The 25,170-nt window shown below is 42.5% G+C and overlaps 1 protein-coding gene across 3 annotated transcripts in view; it reads left to right on the forward strand.

Annotated features, from left to right (window-relative positions):
• Positions 1 to 25,170, forward strand: part of LOC121475447 (protein HIRA) — an 89,738-nt gene that overhangs the window by 58,480 nt on the left and 6,088 nt on the right. For 2 of the 3 annotated variants that reach the window (XM_041728735.1, XM_041728736.1), the window contains 8 exons: positions 8,693 to 8,897; positions 9,265 to 9,369; positions 10,624 to 10,772; positions 11,950 to 12,111; positions 12,625 to 12,683; positions 13,093 to 13,198; positions 14,727 to 14,849; positions 15,345 to 15,508. In XM_041728735.1, coding sequence (XP_041584669.1) covers positions 8,693 to 8,897; positions 9,265 to 9,369; positions 10,624 to 10,772; positions 11,950 to 12,111; positions 12,625 to 12,683; positions 13,093 to 13,198; positions 14,727 to 14,849; positions 15,345 to 15,508 — 1,073 coding nt within the window. Of the gene's footprint in view, positions 1 to 8,692; positions 8,898 to 9,264; positions 9,370 to 10,623; positions 10,773 to 11,949; positions 12,112 to 12,624; positions 12,684 to 13,092; positions 13,199 to 14,726; positions 14,850 to 15,344; positions 15,509 to 17,607; positions 17,697 to 25,170 lie in introns of all 3 variants that reach the window. The other variant, XM_041728737.1, reaches the window with a different exon arrangement.

Below are 25,170 nucleotides of genomic sequence, written 5' to 3' on the forward strand. Positions count from 1 at the left end.
TAAGCTAAAGTATGGATAAACAAGGTGTGGCTATCCATACAAAGAAATATTATTCAGTCATTAAAAAGGAGTAAAATAGCAGTACATTCTACAGCATGAATGAGCCTTGAATACATGCTAAGTGAAAGAAACCAATCCTGGATATCTCTTGTTCTGTGATTTCATTTATAGGAAATATCCAGAATGGGGACATCTATGGAAATAGAAAGTTAAGCTGTGGCAAATGGGAGAATTGGTGGGACCAGAGTTGAGAAATGATACCAAGAAGTATAGGGAGGTTTTTTTTTGAGATGATGAAAATATTCTGAAATTGCTATTGTGATTGTTGTACAACTTTGTGAAGACACCAAGAACTACTGAAACACTATTTAAACACGTACAATGTACACATACACGTATACACAGATTGCAATGGAGAATTGCAAGAAAATGCATGAGATACTGTGTTTCTGTATCAGCAGCACCAAGGACTTCTAAGTGGAGTTTTTTTATTGACTTTTGTTTTGAAAACTTGAAATCCTTCAGCAACATGGAAACATAGTCCATTAAATGCCTTTGTACCCTTCACCTAGTTTCACCAATTTTTTGTCACTTTTGCCAGTTTTGATTTTACTTTTACTCCACACATGATGGAAACACAAAACTTCTCTCTTTCCTGGTATGAGAGTCACTTCGTAAGCAAGGATGTTCTCCTACACAGTTGCATTCCATTATTACACTCCAGTAGGTAGTTAGTCCTACACTTCAAAAAAATTTTTTTAATTTTATGAAGTACTGTCCATCATTTAGAGTTTTCTCTTTGTGTTGTACAGTTGTATGTGTTTTGACAAATGTATAATGTCTTGTGTCCAGCATCACCACATGCAGTAATTTCACCTCCCTGAATATCCTTGTACTTTAGGAGTTTATCCTTCCTCCTCCATGAACACCTGACAATCACTGAACCTTTTTTTTTTTTTTAAGATTTTATTTATTTATTCTTGAGAGAACAGAGAGAGAGGCAGAGGGAGAAGCAGGCTCCCTCTAGGGAGCCGATGCAGGACTCAATCCAAGGACCCCGGGATCACACCCTGAGCCAAAGGCAGACACTCAACCACTGAGCTACCCAGGCATCCCAATCACTAAACTTTTTCCTGCCTCCATAGTTTTGCCTTTTCTAGAATGTCTTATAATTGGAATCATACCAGATATACCGTTTTCTAATGTGTGTCTTTCCCTTAGCAATATCCATTTAATATTCTTACATGCATTTTTATGGTTTAATAGTTCATTTATTATCAAGTAATATTCCATTGTATGGATGTACCATTTTAGTTTATCCATTCCCCCATTGAAGGACACTTTAGTTGCTTCCATTTGGGGCAGTATGTATAAACATTGTATAAGGCTGCTGTGAACATTCATGCGTAGCTTTTTCTGTGAATACATGTTTTCAAGTCAGTTTTGAGCAAGTACCTAGAAGTGCAATCACTAGATTGTGTGATAAGACTAGATTTAGCTTTGTAAGAAACTGCCAGACTGTCTTTTACAATGACTGCAATTCCCACCAGCAATGATATATCCTTTGATCCACATTCTTGTCCACAGTTATAAATTTTTTAGATTTTAGCCATTTTAATAAGTGTTGAATGATCCCTCATTATTGTTTTAATTTTCTGTTCCCTGATTTACACTTCCTAATGTTGACTATCTTCATATGCTTATTAGCCATCTGGATCTTCCTTGGTGAGGTGCCCGTTTAGATTTTTTGTTTATTTTTTGGATTAAGTTGCTTGTTTTCTTACTGTCAAGTTCTACAAATTCTTTATATTTTGGATTCAAATCCTTACTCAGATAATGTGATTTGGAAATATTGTCCCTTGGTCTTTGGCTTGTCTTTTCATTCTTTTAACAGTGTCTTAGAGCAGAAATTTCTAATGTTAATGAAGTTCAACTGAACTAGACTTTTTTCTGTCATGGATCATGCTTTCAGCATTATATCAAAAACTCATTGCCAACATATTCAATCTAATGTTAATTAAGTCCAACTGAATTAGATTTTTTCTGTCATGGGTCGTGCTTTCAGCTTTGTATCAAAAACTCATTGCCAATATATTCAATAATCAATAATTATTCAATAATAACTTTGTATGGTGATAGATGGTAACTACACTGCCATGGTAAGCACTGCAATGTAAAAAATAAATTTGCCAAACCCAGGTTCATCTAGACTTCCTGCCATATTTTCTTCTAAGTTCTCCTTTTATAGTTTTGCATTTTATATGTAGATCTGTTCCATTTTGAGTTAATCTTTGTGGGAGATGTAAGGTGTCTAGATTCAATTTTTGCATGTGGTTGTCCAGTTGTTCCAGCATCATTTTTTGAAAAGACATCCTTTCTATGCCTTTGTCTTAATCAAAGATCACTTGACTATATTTGTATGGATCTGTTACTAGGGCTTTTTTTTTATCTTTCCACGTAAACTTTATAATAAGTTTATCAGTATATACAATAGAATTTCCTGGGGCTTTTAATGCGATTCCATTTAATATCTAGATTAAAAAAAATTTCTAGATCAAATAATGAAAAATTGACCTCTTAACAATATTAACTCTTCTTATCCATGAACATGGAATATTTCCACTTATGGAGATCTTTGATTTTTTTTAATCAGAGTTTTATAGTTTTCTTCATATGGAATTTAGACATATTTTGTTAGATTTATATCTAATTCATTTTTTTGATACTAATGTAAATAGTATTGTATTTAGAATTTCAAATACCAGTTGTTCATTATTGGTATGTAGAAAAGCAATTGACTTTCTTCATATATTTTTTTAAGATTTTATTGATGTGAGAGAGAGATTATGAGCAGGGGGGAAGGGCAGAGGAAGAAGCAGACTCCCTACTGAATAAGGAGCCTAATGCGGGACTTGATCCCAGGACCCTGGGATCATGACCTGAGCTGAAAGCAGGACTTAACCAACTGAGCTACACAGGCACCCTTGACTTTTGTATATTAACTTGATATCCTATAGCCTTGCCATAATTGCTTATTAGTTCCATTTTTTGTTGTTGTCTTCAATTCTTTGATATTTTCTAAAGACAATTATGTCATCTGCAAATAAAGATAATTTTATTTCTCCTTCCCAACCTGTATGCCTTTTATTTCTTTCTCTTATCTTATTGCATTAGCTAGGATTTCTAGTACCATATTAAATAGAAGCAGTGAGAGGGGACATCCTTGCCCTCTCAGTCTTATGGAGAAAGCATTTAGTGTCTCACCATTAAGTATGATGTTAGCTCTAGGGTTTTTTGTGAATATCCCTTATCAAATTGAGGAAGTTCACCTCTAATCCTGGTTTATTAGGAGTTTTTATTATGAATGGATGTTGGGTTTTGTCAAATGCCAGATCATATAAGCATCTGTTTATATGATTATAAGATTTTTCTTCTTTAGCTTTATTGGATGTGATGGGTTATATTAACCACTTTGAATTTTGAGTTCGTGCGCATATCTGAAATAAATACCGTTTGGTTTTGTTTTCTTTTTTTTAAGATTTTTTTCATTTATTTATGAGAGATACAGAAAGAGGCAGAGACACGGGCAGAGGGAGGAGAAGCAGGTTCCATGCAAGGAGCTCTATGCGAGACTCAGTCCCGGGAATCCAGGATCAGGCCCTGAGCCAAACTGCTGAGGCTCAACTGCTGAGCCACCCAGGCAGCCCCCATTTGGTTACTGTATATAGTTGTTATACATTGTTGGATTCAATTTGCCAATATTTTGTTGAAAACTTTTGCATCTATGTCCAAAAGGTTTTTTTTTTTTCTTGTAATAGTTTTATTTTTTTCTTATCAGTATTTGGTTTTTATATTTGGGTAATGCTTGCCTCATGGGTGTTAGATTTATTTCCTCTGCTTCTCTTTTCTGGAGTATATTTTAGAGAATTGGTATAATTTCTTCCTTAAATACTCGGTAGAATTCACTAGTAAAATTATGTGGGCCTGGTACTTTTTTTTCTTGGAAGGTTATTAATTGTTGATTCATTTTCTTTACTAGGTCTAGTCAGATTAGTTATTTTTCCTTATATGAGTTTTAGTTGTTTTTTGTTTTTTTTCAGGGAACTGATCCATTTCATCAAAGTTATCCAATCTGTGGGTTTAGAATTATTCATAATACTCTTTTATGTTCATTTTATTGTCCGTGGGAGCAGTAGTGAAGGCCCCTTTGCATTTCTGACATTACTGATTTGTGTTCTCTTTTTATCTTGATTAGCCTGGCTGAAAGTTTATAAATTTTATTGTTATTTTCAAAGAACCAACTTTTTATTTAATTGATTTTTCTCTATTTTTTTTTAAAGATTTTATTTATTGGGATCCCTGGGTGGCGCAGCGGTTTGGCGCCTGCCTTTGGCCCAGGGCGCGATCCTGGAGACCTGGGATCGAATCCCACGTCGGGCTCCCGGTGCATGGAGCCTGCTTCTCCCTCTGCCTATGTCTCTGCCTCTCTCTCTCTCTCTCTCTCTCTCTCTCTCTGTCTCTCTGTGACTATCATAAATAAATAAATAAAATTAAAAAAAAAAAAGATTTTATTTATTCATGAGAGACCCAGAGAGAGAGAGAAGCAGAGACACAGGCAGAGGGAGAAGCAGGCTCTGCAGGGACCCCGATGTGGGATTCGATCCCGGGACTCCAGGATCATGCCCTGGGGCAGAGGCAGGCACCAGACCGCTGAGCCACCCAGGGATCCCCAATTTTTCTCTATTGTTTTCCTGTTTTGAATTTCATGGATTTCTCCTCTAATTTTTACTATTTATTTTCTACTACTTGCTTTATATTACTTTGCTTATTATGGCCTTATTATTATATTACTATTATTGCTGTTTATTATTTATTTCCTTCTGCTTGCTAATGTTTTTCTAGTTCCTAAAGGTAAAGTTTAGGTTTTTCATTTCATGTCTTTCTTCTTTTCTAAAATAGGCATTCTTGGGGAACGTGGGTGGCTCAGTTGGGTAGGCAACCAGATTGATTTTGGCTCTGGTTGTGATCTCAGGGTCAGGAGATTGAGCCCCATGTCTGGGTTCACGCTCAGCAGAGTTTGCTTGAAGATTCTCTCCCTCTGTCCTTGCTCCTACTCTCACTCTTGGATACTCTCTCTCTCTAAAATAAATAAATCTTTAAAAAATAATAATAAAGGGAGTGCATACTTGACAGTCAGTTATGGTTTTGGCTGTCTTGGTTTTGGCTAAGGTGGTGATTTCAGGGTCCTGAGATCGAGCCCTGCATTGAGGTCCATGCTCAGTACAGAGTTTGCTTAAGACTCTCTCCTTCTGTCCCTCCCCCACCTCTATAAATAAATAAATAAATCTTTTAAAAATAATAAAAATGAAATAGGTTCTCTGCTATAAAGTTCCCTAAACACTGCTTTCACTGTATTCCACAAGTTTTGATAAATTACTTTTTTTTTTCATCTAATTAAATACTTTTTCACTTGAGGCTTTTTTTTTTTTTTTTTTTTTACTATATATTGTTCAAAAGTGTGTGGTTTAATCTCTGGGGTTTCTCCAGGGATCTTTCTGTTATTGTTGTCTAGTTTAGTTCTGTTGTGTGTTTAAAGCGTATTTTGTATGATTTTTACTCATTTAAATTTGTTAGAATATGTATTTTGACCCAGAATGTGATCTAACTTAGTGAATATTCTATGTGACCTTGAGAAGAATGTATATTCTGCTCTTGTTATATGAAGTAATTTATAAATATCAACTAAATTCAAATAAACTATAGTACTCTTCATCTGATTATTTCCTTATTGATTTTCTCTCTGGTGGATCTGTCAGTTACTGAGAGAAGTAAATTGAAATCTCCACTTATAATTGTGGAGTTGTCTAGTTCTCCTTGTGGTTCTATCAGTTTTTGACAGATGTATTTTGATGATCTGTTGTTAGGCGTGTATACATTAAGGATTGCTATGTCTTCTTGGAAAATTGACCCTTTTATTATGTAATGTTTCTCTTTATCCTTAGTAATTTTCCTTACTTTGGTGTCCACTATGTCTGAAATTCATATAGCTACTCCAGTTTTCTTCTAATTAGAGTTAGAATGTCATACAGACATATGCTGGAGATATTGCAGGTTTGGTTCCAGACCACAACAATAAATAGAATATTGCAATAAAGCAAGTCAAATGAATTTTTTGGTTTCCCAGTACATGTTAAAAGTTGTTTACAACCTACTGTAGTCTATTAAGTGTGCAATAATAGCATTATATCTAAGGAAGCAGTGTATATACCTAAATGGAAAAGAGTACTTCCTTGCTAAAAAATGTTAAGCATCATCTGAGCTTTCAGCAAGTCATAATCTTTTGCTGGTGGAGAGTCTTTGCTCAGTGTTGATGGCTACTAACTGTTCAGGGTGATGGTTGCTGAAGGTTGGAGTGGCTATGGCAGCTTCTTTAAGACTATTACGTTTGCCTCATCAATTAACTCTCCCTGTTATGAACAATTTCTCTGTAGCATGCGATGCTGTTTGATAGGATTTTATACACAGCAGAACTTCTTTCAGAATTAGAGTCAGTCCTCTCAAAGCCTGCCACTGTTTTATCAGCTACATTTATGTAGTATTCTAAATGCTTTGATCTCATTTCAGTGATGCTTACAGCATCTTCTCCAGAAGTAGATTCCATCTCAAGAAATTACTCTCTCTCCTCCTCCATGAGAAGCAACTTCTCATCCATTCAGGTTTTATCATGAGATTGCAGCAGTTCAGTCACATCTTGAGGTTCCCCCTCTAATTCTACGTCTCTTGCTATTTCCACCATATCTGCAGTTACTTCCTATACTGAAGTCTTGAACCCCTGAAAGTCATCCAAGAGGGTTGGAATTTACTTCTTCCAAATTCCTCTTCATGTTGCTATTTTGACCCCTTGCCATGAATCTTGAATGTTCTTAATGGCATCTAGATAATGAATCCTTTCCAGAAGGTTTTCCATTTGCTTTGTCCAGATCCATCATAGGAATCACTATCTGTGGCAGCTATAGCCTTATAAAATGTATTGCTTCAGTAATATGACTTGAAAGTCAAAACTACTTGATCCATGGTTTGCGGAACAGATGTGATGTTAGCAGGCATGAAAACAACATTAATTTCATACATCTCTATCAGAGTTTTGGGTGACCAGGTGTATTGGCAATGAACAGTAATATATTTAAAGAAATTTTTTTTTTTTTTTGTTCTGAGCAGTAGGTCTCAACAGTGAGCTTAAAATACTTAGTAAAACATATTGTAAACAGATATGCTCTCATCTAGACTTTGTTCTGCTTATATAGGGTATAGGCAGAGGAAATTTAGCATAATTCTTAAGGCCCTAGGATTTTTGGAATGGTAAATGAGCATTGGCTTCCACTTAAAGTCACTAGCTGCATTTACCCCTAATGAGAGTCAGCCTGTCCTTCGAAGCCAGGCACTGACTTCTCTTCTCCAGCTATGAAAGTCCTACTAGATAGCTTGCTTGCTTGCTTGCTTGTTTGTTTGTTTGTTTAAAAGATTTTATTTATTCATGAGAGATACACAGAGAGAGAGAGAGGCAGAGACACAGGCAGAGGGAGAAGCAGGCTCCATGCAGGGAGCCCAACGTGGGGACTTGATCCCCGGTCTCCAGGAATACGCCCTGGGCTGAAGGTGGCACTAAATCGCTGAGCCACCCAGGGATCCCCAGCTTCTACTTTTAATACAAGGTTGTTTCATGTATATTGAAAATCTGTCATTTAGTATAGCCACCTTCGCTAATTATCTTAACTAGATCTTCTGGATAACTTGCTGCAGCTTCTACATTAGCACTTGAAGCTTCTACCTTGCAGTCTTCGTTATGAAGCCGGCTTCTTTCCTTAAAACTCATGAACTACTCTCTGCTAGCTTCAAACTAGTTATTCTACTCCTGTTATACCAGACCCCTGTTGAACTGGTGGTAAGGTTTGGGGGAAAATAGCATTCTATTAGCTTGTGATTAAATCTTTTGTTGTTGTTGTTGGACCTGTGACCCTGGGCCATGACCTTCAGAAGAATTCCTTAGCCTGGTTGGGGGCTGTAGGGGGTGCCTAGGCTGTAGTTGGTTAATTGCCCTGCCCCTGAGTCACATGGGGCTCTAGTAAAGTAGTTTCCCTTGAAGGGCAGGGTTTTGTTAAGGTTTTTCTTCCCCTTCCCCAGCCCAAAACACACGGGATTTTTCCATCCCTGATCTTCACCTATGAGAGCCTGTTAGAGCTCCTGGAGGTAAACCTAACATAAGTATGGGTACCCTGCTGCCACTGAACCCCCAAGAGTTCTAACTTACAAGCCAGTCCACACTCAGCCTCCAGCAGTATGCCAGTTACTTTAATTCTTTCTACCAGTTAGGGCTCTAGGGGCTCCAACTCCAGGTAAGCTCTGGCTTTCTGTCCTCACCTGCTAGCTCCAGTTTCTAGGGTGGCAGTTTGCCTTGTGACCTTACTTTTCTGATGAATATAAGATAAGTTGATTTTCAGCTTTCCTCTTACTTTGAGGTTAGGAGTGACAACTTCCAAGTTCTTTGCAGGTGGAACAGAATTTGGAACAGAAACCAGAAATCTTTTTTTTACTATTTTTATTTATTAACTTTTAGTGATGAATGTGGATTTTATTAATTATTACAAACTTAATAGTCATATGGAGAAAGCCACGGGTATCTGTGTTTGCGCAGGTTGAAAGAGCAGAACCTTGTGAAAGAGCTGAGGCCCCGGGATCTCCTGGAGAGCAGCAGTGATAGTGATGAAAAGGTCCCTGTGACCAAGCCCTCCTCACTGTCCAAGCGAAAACTGGAGCTTGAAGTGGAAACAGTGGAAAAGAAGAAGAAAGGGCGGCCTCGGAAGGACTCTCGGCTCATGCCTGTGTCTTTGTCTGTCCAGGTGAGGCCAGCAGGCCCATGCTGTCTCCCCCAGCCTACCTCATGAGCTCAGTGCTGGGATCCGCACATGCCCGAGTGAGATGAGAGAGGCCGTGCATGCCACTGTGCCTCATTAGTGTGGAACAGTTGGCATAGATATGCAGGCCCCCACACCTGCCCTCAGCCCACTCAGAGTCCTTGAACGGTTCCCTGGAGTCAGCTACTCATCTGGAAGTGGGGTCTTTATGGTGTTCATCTGCACTTTCACCCTCACAGAGTAGGCGGAAATGCCTAGGGAACTGGCCTGACCTCACCACTAGGTGACTCACTTTTACCTGACGTTGCCCTATAGTGTGGGGTGGGGCTTAGAGATATTTTTGCTCTTGTAGTCCCCAGCTGCCCTGACCGCAGAGAAGGATGCCGTGTGTTTGTCTGTACCAGCACCTGCACTGAAACTGCCCATGCCAGGCCCCCAAAGAGCATTCACTCTCCAGGTGAGCAGGCTTCCTACCTCCCCACAAGCATGCATACTTTCTCCCTCTCTGTGTAAACCTTGAATTGTCACTGACTTAGGGCTGCTTTTCAATGGCTCTCCATTACTTTCTGGGACAAGTTGTAGTTAATCAGGGCCAACTCAATACCCTCTTCCCCAGGAGCTCCCTTGCTGCTGCCCCCACCTCACATTTCTCTCCTCTGTGCTTTGCTCTTACAGTCCTGCTGCCATCTTCTAGATGGCTAGCTCCTTCAAGGGTTGTCTAAGGTATCCTCTCTGGAAGCCTCCTTGAGCCCCACACTCAGCCCTGGCAGCCTCAGGCTTGGTGCAGTTGGGCTGCATGATGGTGGCCTATCTTCCAATCAGCTCACTGGCCCTGTCTACTTCCTAGGACCGAGCAGAGTCATCATCAGGCCTATTTGAGTTCTTGGAGTAGAAGCGTAGGTTCATGTGCTTGTTGAAAACACAGCTCTAGAACAAAGAATCCTTTATGCCCAGAGGCCTTGCATTCACTCCATCTAGCAATTGACTTTGGACATGCCATAGGTTCATGCCTATTGTTACTCAGCTCAGGTGCACATCCTCAGGAAATCTAGGACCCCACATGCAGGTCACTTTCCACTGGCCACATACTGCTCCATGCAGGTTGGTCCTCATAGGACACCAGAAAGCCGATGTCAGCCCTTCCCACCACAAGTCCTTCTGGGCCAAAGGATAGGAATCCACGTGGTTTGTTCTTGTTGCTACTGCTTGTAAAGCCAGGGTACACAAAACCCCTTCCAAACTCTAGCCATTGACTCCCAACCCCCCACCCAGGGGCTTTACCACTGAGTGCTGCTTGTTCTGTTCTTGGTTTCCGGGAGTCTGTGAAAGGGCCTGTCTTCCCAGCTGCATCCAGCCCTCTGCTCTAGCTCACCCACTTTTGTGGCTACATGAGTGCAAACCATTCAGCCATTCTGCCTGGGTTTTCCATTCGGGGATATCCATGCATCAGCTCCCTAGGCATGAGAGAGGAGGCTGAGCCAGCTCTCAGCCCTCTCTTTGCCCTAGGGGCCACACATCCAGATCTCTGGCCTTCTTGTCTCACTCTGTTACTGCACACACCACCACGCTCCTCTTTACTACCCAGTTCTGTCTGCTTCTCTGTGTCTCCTCCTGCTTTGGGGCCTCTGATCACCTCACCTGGCACATGACCCAAGTCTCAGTGGGCCCACCATCACCTGAAAAGACATTGTGTTTGCTTTCCTCCACCCAGGTGAGCTCTGACCCCTCCATGTACATCGAGGTGGAGAATGAAGTGACTGCCGTGGGGGGCGTGAAGCTAAGTCGTTTGAAGTGTAACCGGGAAGGGAAGGAGTGGGAGACGGTACTCACCAGCCGGATTCTCACTGCTGCCGGCAGCTGGTAAGGGGAAGGATCTTTGCCCAGCCCAGCTTTTAATGTCAAGCAAGCACCATGTGCTATGCTATGTGGCAAGGCAGGAGGCATTGCACTGCCTGTAGGCTAGCTCCCACAGAGGCCTATACATAACATCCCTCGCCCTGGGCTAAGCATGTACTTGTCTTCTTGGTCCCCCAAGACCTAATAAAGTCAGCATAATTATCACCATATTATAGGTGGAAAAACTACTTTAGAGGGTCACCCAAGGCAGGATTTCCATCCAGATGTTCTGATTATCTTATCTGGACAGATTCCTAGTCTCAGGTTCCAGGCTCACTGATATGGAATGGTTCTTTCTCTGGACCCCAGATTTTCATCTAGGGAGGTCGGGATGGATTTCTAATTGTCCTGTGAGTCCCCAGCCCAGCCCTCTCCATACTCTGCACTTTGAGGGTACACCTTAATTCAGTGGTTAGTTCCCCAGAGTCTTCCCATGGACTTCGAGGCCACAGTTCCCTGGAGGGGTTTTCACATGCGCTTAATCTAGAAAAAGGGCCAGCATTTTCCTCAGGTGCCTGCTGGGGCTTAGGGTCTCCAGTCAGGACCCTGTATTTGATACTCTTAGAAGGATTTTACAAAGATAATTGGCTTAGATACAGTTACGTTACTTAGACCTTTAATCAATTATCATGAGGCTGCATGTTAAATGCTTTCATAGTGTCTGTAAGTACTTGGCCTTCCATCTTAGGTCAGGGTTGCCATGGGACCCTGATATTACACTTAGAAGGAACCATCATTTTTGTATCTCCTTTTTGTTTTCTGCCAAGATGAGCAAACTGAGCTTCCCGATCCCAGGCACCCACAAAGGGCAAATAGACCTGTGTGCTGGCTGTTCTGTGAGCTCCCCCTCGATCAGCATTAATGTGAGCTCAGAAAAGCTGAAGCAGCCCCTGAAGGGAAAGAGAACACATTCTTTTTAATCAGAGGTCTTATTTAGGCTAGGCTCCATCCACCCTGCTTCTGCGGTCCTTGCAGTAAACCCTTGCACAGCCTCTGTCCCTTGGCTGCACCTGCTCAGAGGAAGAATACAGTAGGCACAGGGCAGGCACAGACAGAGGGAAGCTGCTGCATTTCAGGGCTGCTGCCTCTGCCACAGCCTCTCCCAATGATTGTGATACCTGTTCCCTCTCTGCCTTTCCAGTGACGTGGTATGTGTCGCCTGTGAAAAGAGGATGCTGTCCGTGTTCTCCGCCTGTGGTCGCCGCCTCCTCCCTCCCATCCTCCTGCCGTCCCCAATCTCTACTTTGCACTGCACGGGCTCCTACGTCATGGCGCTCACTGCTGCAGCCACATTGTCTGTCTGGTGAGAGGCAGGTCCCGGGTGGAGTGGGCTCCAAGCAGGATAGGATGGAGCTGTGCAGATCCCCCATCACTGCAGGAATATGGAAGGCAGCAAAGGAAGCCACTTGGCAGACATGTCCTTGGGCCCTCCTGGCCTGGGGATCTTAATGCCTAAGGATCCCTGAGCCATCCTGCTGCCATCCTTACGACAAATCACAATGCCTGGTTGCATGTGTTAGGGGCCAGGAAGGTGATCTTAGCTACCGGAGCATGGCAACACTTCTCCCAGAGTTGACATGGTGTTGGTAGCAGTCCCCACAGCTTTGTTGCCTAGACCCTCTGCTGTAGACTTATGCAGAGGTAGCATAGTGCCACTTAGTGACACATAGTAGAAGCCATTTGTAGCACGAAGGCCCTTTCAGGGAAGCAGGGCTGGGTGTACACCAGGGACCATGGAGTGGGGTCTTATTACCGAGGCATGTTCTGATGCTTTTACCCCAGCTGCAGAGTAAGCTGTTCCCTATCTCCCTCCTAGGGATGTTCACAGACAGGTGGTTGTGGTGAAAGAAGAATCTCTACACTCCATCTTGGCAGGTAACCTCAGTAGTAGACCACCTCTTGTTCCCTGGGGTGGGGACAGGGCATACCAGGGCAGGGCAGCTTGGGTTCCTGACCTAAAAGCACCCTATTCAGCCTAGATGGAGAACCAAGCTCTGGGCCCAGCCCAAGGTATTTCATGTTGTAGGGGGTGTACTTAGATTGTAGGGAGATGCATTCTCTCCAGGGGCATAGTTGAATGGGTCCCTGAGAGGTGACAAGCAGCCTGAGTGGCAGTGAGACCAGCATGCACAGAGTAGAACAGTGACTGCCTTGTTGTGAGTCAGTGTTAAGGCACCTGTTGCTGGGACTGTGGAAGCTGTGATTTGCGTTTTTCCTTAGGTGCATATGCAGGCACCTGCTGATAAGAACACACCCAGAATCCATTCTTGTGCTGTCTCCCCAGGAAGTGATATGACGGTGTCACAGATCTTGTTGACACAACATGGAATCCCAGTGATGAACCTGTCCGATGGGAAGGCATACTGCTTTAATCCGTCACTTTCTACATGGTAAGTAAGCCAGCTCCTGGCCCTGCCCCTCTGAGAGAGTATCCATCTGAGCTAGAACAAAAGCGGTCAGGCCTGCCTGGCTCAGTTTCTCCTGACAGGCCCTAGAGTGAACACCGTGGTGGCAGACCTGCTGGGCCCCTGTCCACTAGAGGAGAGTGCTCAAATCTGCCAGTACAGGCCCCACTGTCCCTATGGGCAGCTTCACCACCATTTCTCAATTTTTGTATCTTAGCAGAAGCTAAGTAGCACTTCTGGCTGACTTTGCAAATTAGTAAGGTAACATAATCACTGTGTATCATGGTCTGTGTCTTTTCTCGGCCCGTTTTGGAACTTAGAGCCCTTTTCTGTATTTATAAAATCTCTATTCCTCCAAAATTTTTATTTTTAAAGATTTTATTTATTTGAGAGAATAGGAAAGAAAAGCATGAGTAGCAGGGGGGAAGGAGAGAAAGAGAAGGAGACTCCATGCTGAGCGTGGAGCCCAGTGTGGGGCTTGGTCCCAGGACCCTGAGATCGTGACCTGAGTTGATGGCAGATGCTTAACCAACTAAGCCACCCAGGTGCCCTCTCCTCTAAGACTTTAATCCAGACATATGAAGTATATACATTGTGTACCAGCCACTCAGAAATTCTTTTCTCCTGCCTCCACCTTTGGTCCTACATACCCAAACCAGCTGCCTTCCAGACCTCTTCTGTTAAGAGTTGCTAGGTACAAGTTTATCCTCCCATTGAGATTTCTTTCTTAAGTTTAAAAAAAAAAAAAAAAGGTGGTGTTTGGGGTGGTGCACCTGGCTGGCTCAGTCTTTAAAACATCCAACTCTTGATCTCTTAGTTGTAAGTTCAAGCCCCACATTGGGGGTGGAGGTTACTTTAAAAAATCTTTTTAAAAAAATTGTTTTTAAATTAAAAAATAAAAAATAAAATAATCTTTTTAAAAGAAAAAACAACCCAAAACCCCCCATTGCCAGCTCTTCCAAGTTGCAAACTCTTGTGTATTATATGTGATTGCTATAATAATGGAAACAGGTTGGTTATTTAAGAAGAAAATGTTGGCTTGGTATTTTGGACACATTTTTACACACCCAACTATTTTTAAAGTGTGGGTTGAATGTTTTCAACAAAGATGGGAAAGGTCCAGAGAAGGTGAAGAGCTGACTGTCTGGAATGCTGTAGGAGAAGCTCAGGAAGGCTAGAGCCTGGCATTCTTGGAAGCTTCCAGGGGCCAGGCCATGTGGACCCCCGGGCAGGTTAGGCATTGTACACTCATTTTATACACAGGCCCCTCTCCTCAAGTTCTGAGATCACAGAGCTCAGGTGGTCCCTGTTGCTGACCTTCACTGTCACTGATTTTGACTCATTATGAAACCTGTCCCTGAGGGCCCTGTGGAGAGAATGCAGTGATAACTCAGCCTCTGCTGGCACTCTGGCAGAGGGTCATGTGGTGCCTGCTTCTTGGCAGCCTCACCACCAGCCTTTCTGGTAGGCCTCCTGGTTTTTCTGACCTCTGCTCCTGCTGTTGCCTCCCCAGGAACCTGGTTTCTGACAAGCAGGACTCCTTGGCCCAGTGTGCGGACTTCAGGAGCAGCCTGCCTCCCCAGGACGCCATGCTGTGCTCCGGACCTTTAGCCATAGTCCAGGGCCGTGCCTCCACGTAGGTGACCCAAGTGCTGGGAGAGGTGGCCAGGTCATGAAGCACAGTCCCACCCAGGCCTGCTCTCTAACTCCCCCCTCCGCATGCCTAGCTGCTATTTAGCACAAGCAGGCTCGAGGGTGGCAAGGGTTGTGAGTCCACACTGGGTAATATCTCAGGGTACTGGGTTACCAGCCTTGTCACTTCAGGGCACAGATGGTGGTCTGAGGTGCTATGAGTCATGGACACTCTGATGGGCAGTATGTTGGGTGGGAAGGAATGAACTGCTGATCTGTCACCTCAGGGGCATAGATAGGAGGTACGGGGTGGGATATACCTGAGGTGCTGAGTAGCCAGGAGGCTTGTGGCTAGGACATGGGAACAGGTTAGCTATCATGGAATCTGACACCTGCCCCTTTACTGGCTCCTTACTGGTGCCCAGGGGCTCACAGTAGCAGCCTCCTAACCACTGCAGTGCCCACTGCCTCATGATGCTTGCTTTGCCGGTCTCTGCAGTTCAGGAAGACAGGCAGCCCGGCTCTTCTCCGTGCCTCATGTAGTGCAGCAGGAGACCACCCTGGCCTATCTGGAGAATCAGGTTGCAGCGGCACTCACCCTGCAGTCCAGCCATGAGTACCGCCATTGGCTCCTTCTCTACGCTCGGTACCTTGTGAACGAAGGTAAGGTTTCTGGTGGCCCTTCTATCTTCCTGGGCCTGACTGAGTTTTTATCCCAACATTACCCTCCTGGAAACCCATGAATCAAGGCAGATGCAGTGGCCTAGGGCTTTCTGCACTCTCCTTCCTTTGAGTCTCCTATGTTCACCCCCAGAGCCTCTGGCCCTCAGCTCTACCTTTAGCAAGACGGCCCTCAGCCCCCATCTCTCAGCAGGCACCCAACCCATTATAGGCTCTGAGATCCTGAATCAGATAGGCCCTGAGGGTCAGGAGGATTGGCAGCGGGAGGGGGTGGGTACACAAGATGTTCAGATAGACATGCTCCAAAGGAGCAGATGAGATGTTCATACTCCTGCTCTCCCTCACACTCTGGAGCTTCAGGGGTCAGCCAGTCACTCCAGGGAAGGGCATCTTCTGGTAGCATCCAATGAGCCTGCATTTCTCTCCCTCAAAGCCCTTCCTGCCCTGGAAGGGCCAGCCTGTCCAGCACCTCCTCATGGCCTTCCAGCCCAGCTTTTCCTGCCAGCACTTCTGTCCCCTTCCCAGTATCTCCCCCACTACCTCCTTTTCCCCTTTTGGCCAGAAGAAAGCTAGGTATGTGGAAGAGGTGGCCATCCTGTGCTCAGAGCAACTTTTCATCTCTCCTCTAGGCAAGTGTGAGGTTGTTTCTTACTAGCCTTCCTCCTCGCTGAGCTTGGCTTCCAGGATTGTGGCTTGGGAACCAGCTCTCCAAAAACTGCCTGTGTTACCACCCAGCTCTAGGCCTGGTCACAGAATAGCCTTCACCACAGCCTTTCCTGGCCTTCCTGATTTGCTTTTGACAACACCCTCCCTATTTTATTTATAATTTAGAGTACAGAAAAGAAAAAAAAAACATGCTAAGCCCCTGCAAATGTCACTCCCAGAACTCAAACATGTCAGATTGCCCCTGATGACATAACTGTGTGTCTATGTACACCTCTGATGACAACAAACGTGGCTGACCCAACTTGAAGCCCCTCACCCCTCCGTAGCAGACTCCAATGATAAGTTTAATTTTTCTCTTCCTGCCCAATCTGTGTGGTTGCCCAGCTTGTGTGGTTGCCCAGCCTGCGTGGTCACTGACTCTTCTAAATACTCAATCTTCCCAAGCCCATACCTTTGCTGGGGTGCTCCTGTCCTATCTGGGCCTCATACCCCATTCCACTGGGGAGACTTCTCTAGGCTCCTCTAATTTGCTTCATCCTGGGTGTTGATTGGGACTCATCCTAAGTTCTGCACAAAGTCGCTGCCTCTTCTGGTGCCTGCACCCACTTGTGGGGTCACTTCTACCACTTGCTTCTCTTTCTCCATCTTCCACACGTGTATGTTCATACACAAGTCCCCTCCACTCTATCTCTTGCTTCCTCGACCATATAAGGCCTCAAATTATAAAGGGAGAGCCCTCTTACTTCTAAAATTCCTCAGATTCCAGCATTACCCTCTTAATTCTCTACCCTCATCTTTGGGTGATTTCATCATTTCCTGTGGCTTCAGCTGCCGCCAGGGCTGACAGGCCCCCAGGTTCTGCCACCAGCATTTCTGGCACTCCATGTGGCTATGCCATAACCCAGGAGTTGACAGGCTGTGACTGCTTCTCCTGTCTTTGCTCCGTCACTACCTCCTCAGCCTAAATTCATACCCTTGCCATCTCTTACCTCCTGAAGGCTGCCTCCTGACCTGCTGATCTCCTCTCACTCCCAGTATATCTTCTGTGAAACAAATCTGACCAGCCCACTCCCCTCCTTCCACAATTCCTGCGTTTTCCCATCACCTTGGGGAGTTTGTCCCAGAGCTGGCCACATCTCATTTTTCCCATGGGCCCAGCACAACAAGGGGCTGCTGTATATGCTGTCAAGGGAGTGGGTTCATAAGTGAGTCTGTCATTATGGGTCTCAGTGCCCCAAACTTTGAGACATGCAAGAGGCATTTTGCCCAAAGCAGGCAATAAAATAAACATTTGTTCAATCTGGTTTGATATACACAACTTAGCATATTCTTGATTTTTTATTTCTTTTTGTAATGTGTTCCTATTTCTGTTTTGTTTTGTTGTTTTGTTTTGTTTTGTTTTTTTCTGTAATTAGGGTTTGAATACCGACTCCGAGAAATATGCAAAGACTTACTGGGTCCGGTTCACTACTCCACTGGAAGCCAGTGGGAGTCAACGGTAGTGGTAGGTGCTGCTTTCATTCTTGCCACAAGAATTCTGTCTTGAAAAGTGAAAGTGGAGATGAAAAATAAGCCAAAGTGCTTTCAAATTCTTCCCCGTTAGACTTCTTGAGCACACTGCCTTGGGCCCCAACATCAGTGAGAGGGTGAGATGCCAGCACCGTACTGCAGGCAGCATCTGTATCCTTGGCATCAGAGGGCTAGGAAGTGCTCAGCCATGCACACACCTGTGCTGAGGAGAGCTGCCTGCCAGGGGCTGTGGGTTTGTTCAGTGGAGAAGATGAAAGATCCTTCCCTGTCTTCATGGACCTCCCAGGCTGGTAGCAATGCAGACAGAAGCAAGGAAGCAATTTAGTCACCAAGATAGTTTTAGACTATGGATTATACTATGCCCAGAAATAAGCAAAACAATCAGATGAGGGTGCCTGGGAATGAGTGGCCAGGGAAGACAGAAGGGGATTTTTAGGATGAAAGCCAGGGATAAGAATGAGCCAGCTCTACAGAGACCTGGAGTCTCCTGGTACATAGAAGCAATAGCGAATGCAAACCAGGCTTGGTACAATGAAAGCCACTGTGGCTGGAGCATAGTAGGCAAAGGAGAGGGTGATACAAGATGAAGCGAGACAGGTGAACAAGAAGGAGATCCCTGAGATCTTGTGAGGAGCTGGAGCTTTTGGAAGAGTTTGCAACATGACGTTACCTAGATCAGTCAGCAGAGGTGATGTGAATTGATGGAGGAACCAGTTGGGGCTTATTTTTTGCAGCAGTCCTGGCAGTAGATGAAGGTGACTTGGATCAGTGTGATGGCCATGGAGAGGGGAAAGGAGACAGATCTGAGTTGTATTTTGGAGGCAGACCCAGCAAGGCTTGTTGGGTGAATGGATGGATATGGAATAGATTAAAAGATGGAGAATAATCAACATGCATACAGTTACCTCCAAATTTTTTGGCTTGCACATGTGTCTGCTAGTGCCTTGGAAGGAGCAGGTTGGTGAGGGATGGGGGTTATGGATAAAAGTTAGCTCCCCTGCTTCATGTAGTCACTGAGTAAATACTGATGGAGCACCCGCTCTGTCCAGGCATGGGACAGTGAGCAGTAAACAAAGCTGACTGGCACCACCTTCATACATCAACATTCTTGTGCAGAGAGGCAGATTCTAAACTGAGCAAGTACATGTATTGTGTTTGGTGGGGTGTTTGGTGCTGTGAACAAACATAAAGTAAAGTGGCCAGGGGGATACTGGCAGGATGCTATTTTATATTGAGTAATCAAGGAAGTCCTAACTAACTGATCAGAGACCAGAAAAGGTGAGGGGCAAAGCCCCACAGATATTTGGGGGATGAACATCCAGGCAGAGGGAACAGCAAGGCCAAAGACCCTGAGGTGGAAGGGCTTGCAGTGTGGAAGGAATAGCCAAGCAGAATAGCAGACGGAGGGTGAAAGGTTGGAGGGTCACACCTCACAGGCTCTACAAGCCTTGGTGTGCGATTGGTGTGTTTTATTTTTTTTATTTTGTTGCAGTAGATACTAATTTGGTTGGTTACTAGAATCCTAACTTCAGAGTTCAATTCCCCTTACATCTTTGAAGGTATGGTGCCACAGACTTATCTCCTGTTGCTAAAATCTCTGCTGAAAATCTGATTTCCATTGCTTTGTATGTTCTTTTGGCACCCTCTCTTGTTTTGAAGTTTCACAAAGCTCAAAGTGTTTCTTTCACTCATTCTGTGGATTTTCCTTGGTTCTCTTCTTCAATATCTTCCCTTCCATTTTCCCCTGTTACATCAGAGAGATGTAACATCCTCTCTTTTTAAAATTTGCTCTATCATTTTTTTATAGTTTCAGTTCTCCCCCACCCGCCCAGATTTTCATTTTAGTCTTTTATCTGCTTGAGCCTAGTAAGCTTAATTATTTTAGTTTATATTTTTGGATTATAAAATTTTAATTTATTATTTTATTTAAATTCAATTAAGATATAACGTATTATTGGATTTAGAGGCAGGGGTCAGTGATTTACGTCTTATATAACACCGAGTACTCATTACATCACATGTCCTCCTTCCTACCCATCATCCAGTTACCCCATCCTCTACCTTGTTCCCCTCCTACAACCCTCAGTTTCTTTCCTATGATATGAATCTCTTATGGTTTGTCTCCCTCTCTGATTTCATCTTGTTTTATTTTTTCCTCTTTTCCCCTATGATTCTCTGTTTTGTTTCTTAAATTCTACATATTATAATTGTCTTTCTCCGTTGACTTATTTCGCTTTGCATAATATCCTTTAGTTCCATCCACGTCATTGCAAATGGCAAGATTACTTTTTTCTTTTGATGGCTGAGTAGTATTTTAAAGTTGTATGTCTAATAGTTCAACTATCAGGAGCCCTTGTGGATCTGTTTCTATTGCCTATAAATGTCTCTACTGGTTTTCATTTATATTATCTTATTTCCTTATATGCCTGATTATTTTTAACTGTCTGCTGGACGTGTTATTTGAAAAGTTATTTGTAGAAATGGTTTGAGGCCTTGTGATGTTACCTTCTTTCACAGAGTACTTTTATTTGCTGCTGCCATTTCTTGAGGCACCAGCACTGCAAAGTCCCCTCAACCCAGTTCAGGTTTTCTGGGCTATCTCAGGATTCAAAGCCAGACACTCATTTGTGCAGGGGCTGGTTTACTTCCAGTTTACCTTTATTCTTTGGGGTAGCCAAAAGAAGGGACCCCCACTTTTCATTTTGGTCCCTGCTTTGATCCCCCTAGGCCCTCAAGTCTGATAGAAACTTCCTCAGCCTCTTCTCATCAATAGATGTTCCAAGGCAAAGGCATCCCTCTCTGGATTTCTGTCTTCCTCACATTCCAGCTCAACCCTTTTTCGCCCGCACATTAGTTCTCTGAGGTCTGATTTCTGTTTTTGTAGCTTGGTCCCCTATTCTCAACAGTAAGCATTGTTTTGAATTAACAGTAAGAGTAGAGCTGTTTCCCTAGCACATGTCACCTCCAGGGCACCCTGACAGGACATCTTAGATGGGAGATAGGTCAGCATGTCCCTGATCAACCTCTCCCCTGGCCAAGTTCTAGAGCTTCACTCTGATTCAGCTGCCATTCTGGGAGCCTTAGCCCAAGACATCAGCTGGAGCTCTGCATAACAGTTTCCTGGCTCAGCCTCAAGGCAAGCGTGCTAGGCCAGTGTGGCACAGAGGGAAGGAGGCACAAACAGGCCATGAGTTATTAGCCATGTGCTTTTTTTCCCCACTCCTTCCTGAGACTTGTTCTTGCCAGCTCCAAGCAGGATACCTCATTGGAGCTTTGCCCAGAAGAGCCTGGGGCTCCCCTCCCAGGAGTACCATCAGTGTGGTCCTACGTTCTTTCCACCTTCTGTAAACTGCCTAACATGGCTGGCCTGCTCATGGCCTATGACAGATACTTCCAGCTGCAGGTAAATAATGCTCCTTCTTGGAGATCGTCCAAGTTCAAGGAAAGAGGACAAGGGGAAGCCAGTACCAGAAACATTTACCATTCTTAACCAGAATAAGAAAAGCTCTCCCAAAAGCTTGTCTGTGCCTTATAGTCAACCAGCAAATCACTTGAGCACCCTTGTTGCAAGGGAGTCTGGGGAAATGAACAGTAAAGTGTATGTAGAAGAAAAGAGGTCTTAGAGCTGGTGTGGACATAGCCAACTCCTAATGTCTACCACATTCCCTCCTGACATCAGCACTATGCTGAATTTATAACTTAAAAAAAAAAATTTTTTTTTACTATCTCTTTATCTAGATATTGAGAGCAAGGTTGAGTATGAGTATTCTGCTCTCTTGTTGAGTTTCTTTGTGAACACTTTTATGATAAGAATTGGCCATTCAAATGGAACTAGTTCTAAAGGTGGCTGGGAAAGTGGAGCAGTAGATGGAAGATGGACTTAACAACTAGCATTGCTGACTTCAGCAACCCTCCCAAGAGGCTTATTAGAAACATAATTTATTTAAGAGCCACTTACACTTCCTTTTTTTTAAACTATTTCTTGAAATACTTTGTCATCATATGTTTTTCTTACTGGTTTGTAGGAACTCTTTATATACTGGGAAATTATTCTTTGCGATATGAGCTACCTGTTTGCTTCAGGAGACCCCAAAGGTCCAGACTTCTTTGTCCCAAAGATCATGGTTCAATGTACACAGGAGGGAGACAGGAAGCCAAGGATTGGGCCACTAAGCAACTATCCTTCAGGTGCCTGAGCCCTATGCCCAGTCTCCCCAGCCAGATCCTGCTTTTGGAAACCTCCCTCTGCCAGTCTTCATGGTGGGACCTGTAACAATGGCCAGAAATGTGGTGATGAGCTATGTTCCAGGCCGCTGCCTTAAACAATAAGGAGACATACTAGAGCCCAAAGTGGGAGCTGGTACTTGGTGGCAGTTGATACTGACACCAGCCTTCAGGCCAGAGGGCAGATCCTCTTGCAGCTTTCCTCTGGTGCCACACAGACAAGCAGAATGTACTACTTCGTTTATAGCAATTTACTTCATCCCCTTTCGGTTTTTTAATTAAATTTTTCAGCTTTTTAATTTAAAATTTTATTTTGGATGGTAATATAGTCACATAGGTCAAAAATTAAAAGGTACAATAGTTTTGAAATCAGTTTTGTGGGTTTTACTTACATTTATTTTATGCAGAATTTACTCCCAGGCCCTAAGTTTTTCTCTCTTCATTTCCTTCTGGGATATCTTTTTCTTCTATGCAACCTCCTCTTCTGGTTTAGGAACAGTCTGCTCTTTTTCAGTAAGGCTCATCTCTGGCAGGGAGAGCTCACATATAGGTTAGCCTGAACATGTGCTCTGTGAGTTCTCACCACACGTCAGGGGGTTTTTTTCACCTGGATATGCTCAATGACTAGAGAATCTACATCTAAACCCTTAAGTTCAGTGTTACTCTGCATTTTAACCTGTGTAGTAAAAATTCACTCTTTTCAGATCACTAACCCTGTCCAGCCCCACTGTTTGGCCTTAGCACACCTACCAACTCAACCATTAGAGCAACAGAATGGCACACATTGCTTCTATAAAGTAATATCCTTCAGATACATGGTGGCTTTTCAGATACGCATACCTTTGATATGTTCATAAAATGAACACAAAGCTTGAACCTCGTGATTTGCATGATTTTGTAGGGCTTTCTGGATCAAGTGAATAGTGAACCATTTTTAGAGGTCACCTCAGGCCACTTATGGGAAGAACAGAAATAAGTTTTGAAGTCAGAAACTGTGAGGCCTCCAGCATTCATTTTCTTGTTATTCATGGTCCCTTGAGATTCCATTGAGTTTTAAGATGAATTATTCTGTTTAGATTGTTTGGATGTTATTGGCATCTTAGCCATATTAAGTCTTCCAGTCCATGAACAGGGGATGTCTTTCCATTTACTTGGGTCTTCTTTAATTTCTTTCAGCCATATTTTGTAGTTTTATTATTGAGGTAGTTGACTTATATTATTAGTCTCTTTTTGTAATGAAAGTGTTGAACTTGATAAAAAAAAAATTTGCATCAAATGAAGATTGTTAATTCTTTGAATATTTGGTGCTATTTACCAGTGAAGCCATTTGGTCAGTCATAAGCTCTTTTTTGTTCGGAAATTTGTGATTACCGATTCAGTCTTCTGCTAGTTATATATTCATTCTTATTTTGTATTTCTTCATGATTTGGTCTTGGTAGGCAATGTGTTTCTAGGCATTTGTCCATTTTATGTAGATTGTCCAATTTGTTGGCGTACAATTATTTATAGTATTCCCTTATTTATAATTTTGACTTTTGTGGCATCAGTTGTAATGTTCCTGTTTGATTTATCATTCCATTCTTTTCTCTTTTTCCATCTGGCTAACAGTTTATCAATTTTTATGATCTTTTCAAATAGTATATTTTGGTTTCATTCTTTTCTCTATTTTTTTATTCTCTATATTATTTTCACTCAAATATGTATGATTTTCTTGCTTCTTTTTGATTTGGGCTTAGCTTGCCTTTATTTTTCTAGTTTCAAAGGATGGAAGGTTACTGATTTGAGGTCCTTCTATATAGATTCTTACAGCTATGAATTTCTGTCTAAAAAGTGCTTTTGCTACATCCTATAATTCTTGGTATGTTGTTTTCATTTTCCTTTGTCTCAAGATATTCTCTAATTTCCCTTGTGATTTCTTCACATTGCTTAACAATGTGTTGTTTCATTTCCACATATTTGCAGATTGTCCAGTTTTCCTTTAGCTTTTGATTTCTGGTTTCATTCCATTGTGATTAGAAAAGATACCTTTAAGATGTCATTCTTTTTAAACCTATTGAAATATGTTTTGTGATCCAACATGTGGTCTCTCCTGGAGAATGTTCAATATGCACTTGAAAAAAATATATTCTGCTGTTGTTAAGTGGAATGTTCTGTATATGTACATAAGGTACAATTGGTCTATATTGCTTTTTTTAGGTCTTCTGTTTCCTTATTAATCCCCTATCTAGTTGTATCCATTATTGAAAGTGGGATATTGAAGTCTCCTTCAATTATTGTAAAACTATTTTTCCTTTCAACTCAATGTTTTCTTCGTATATTTAGAAGCTCTGATGTTTGTTGCATATGTTTATAATTGTTACATCATCTTTGGTGAATTGACCCTTTTAGCATTTTACACTGTCCTTTTTTGTTGTAATGTTTTTTTAAATAAAATCTATTTCTATGATATGAGTATAGCCATTTTGGTTAGTATTTCCATGGACTATCTTTTTCTATTCTTTCATATTCAACCTATGTGTGTCCTTAGATATAAAGTGAGTTCCTTATAGATAGCATATAGTTTGATTCTGGCTTTTTACCCTTTTTATTGAGGAGTTTAATCCATTTACATTTGAAGTAATTACTGGCAGGTGCCTCAGTGGTTCAGTCGGTTAAACATCCAATTCTTGATTTTGGCTCAGGTCATGATCTCAGAGTTGGGAGACTGAGTCCCACATCTGACCCTGCACCATGCATGGAGCCTGCTTAAGATTTTCTCTCTCCTCTTCTTCCGATGGCCCTTCTCTCTCTCTCTCTTCTCAAAAAAAAATAATGAAGTAATTACTGACAGATAAATACTTAATATTGCCATTTTGTTATTTTCTGTATGTTTCATAGCTTTTTGTACCTCATTTCCTCCTTTACTATTTTACTTTGTGTTTATTTTTTTAGTGACATGTTTTGATTCTCTCTTTTCCTTTTATATATATTCTATAGATATTTTCTTTTTGATAACCAGGTGTAACAAAAACATTCTAAAGCTATAGCAATCTATTTTAAACTGATTACAATTTAATTTCAATTGTATATAGAAACATTGCCTACTCCTTTACAGTTCCATTCCACCTACTTTATGTTATTGAAGTCACAATTATATCTTTATATATTCTATAGCCTTTAACATAGAATCATAGTTTCTTATGCTTTTGTCTTTTAAATCTTAGAATAAAAAATGGAATTACCAA

Source organism: Vulpes lagopus, chromosome 14, assembly GCF_018345385.1.
Source record: "Vulpes lagopus strain Blue_001 chromosome 14, ASM1834538v1, whole genome shotgun sequence".
Classification (NCBI taxonomy): Eukaryota; Metazoa; Chordata; class Mammalia; order Carnivora; family Canidae; genus Vulpes; species Vulpes lagopus.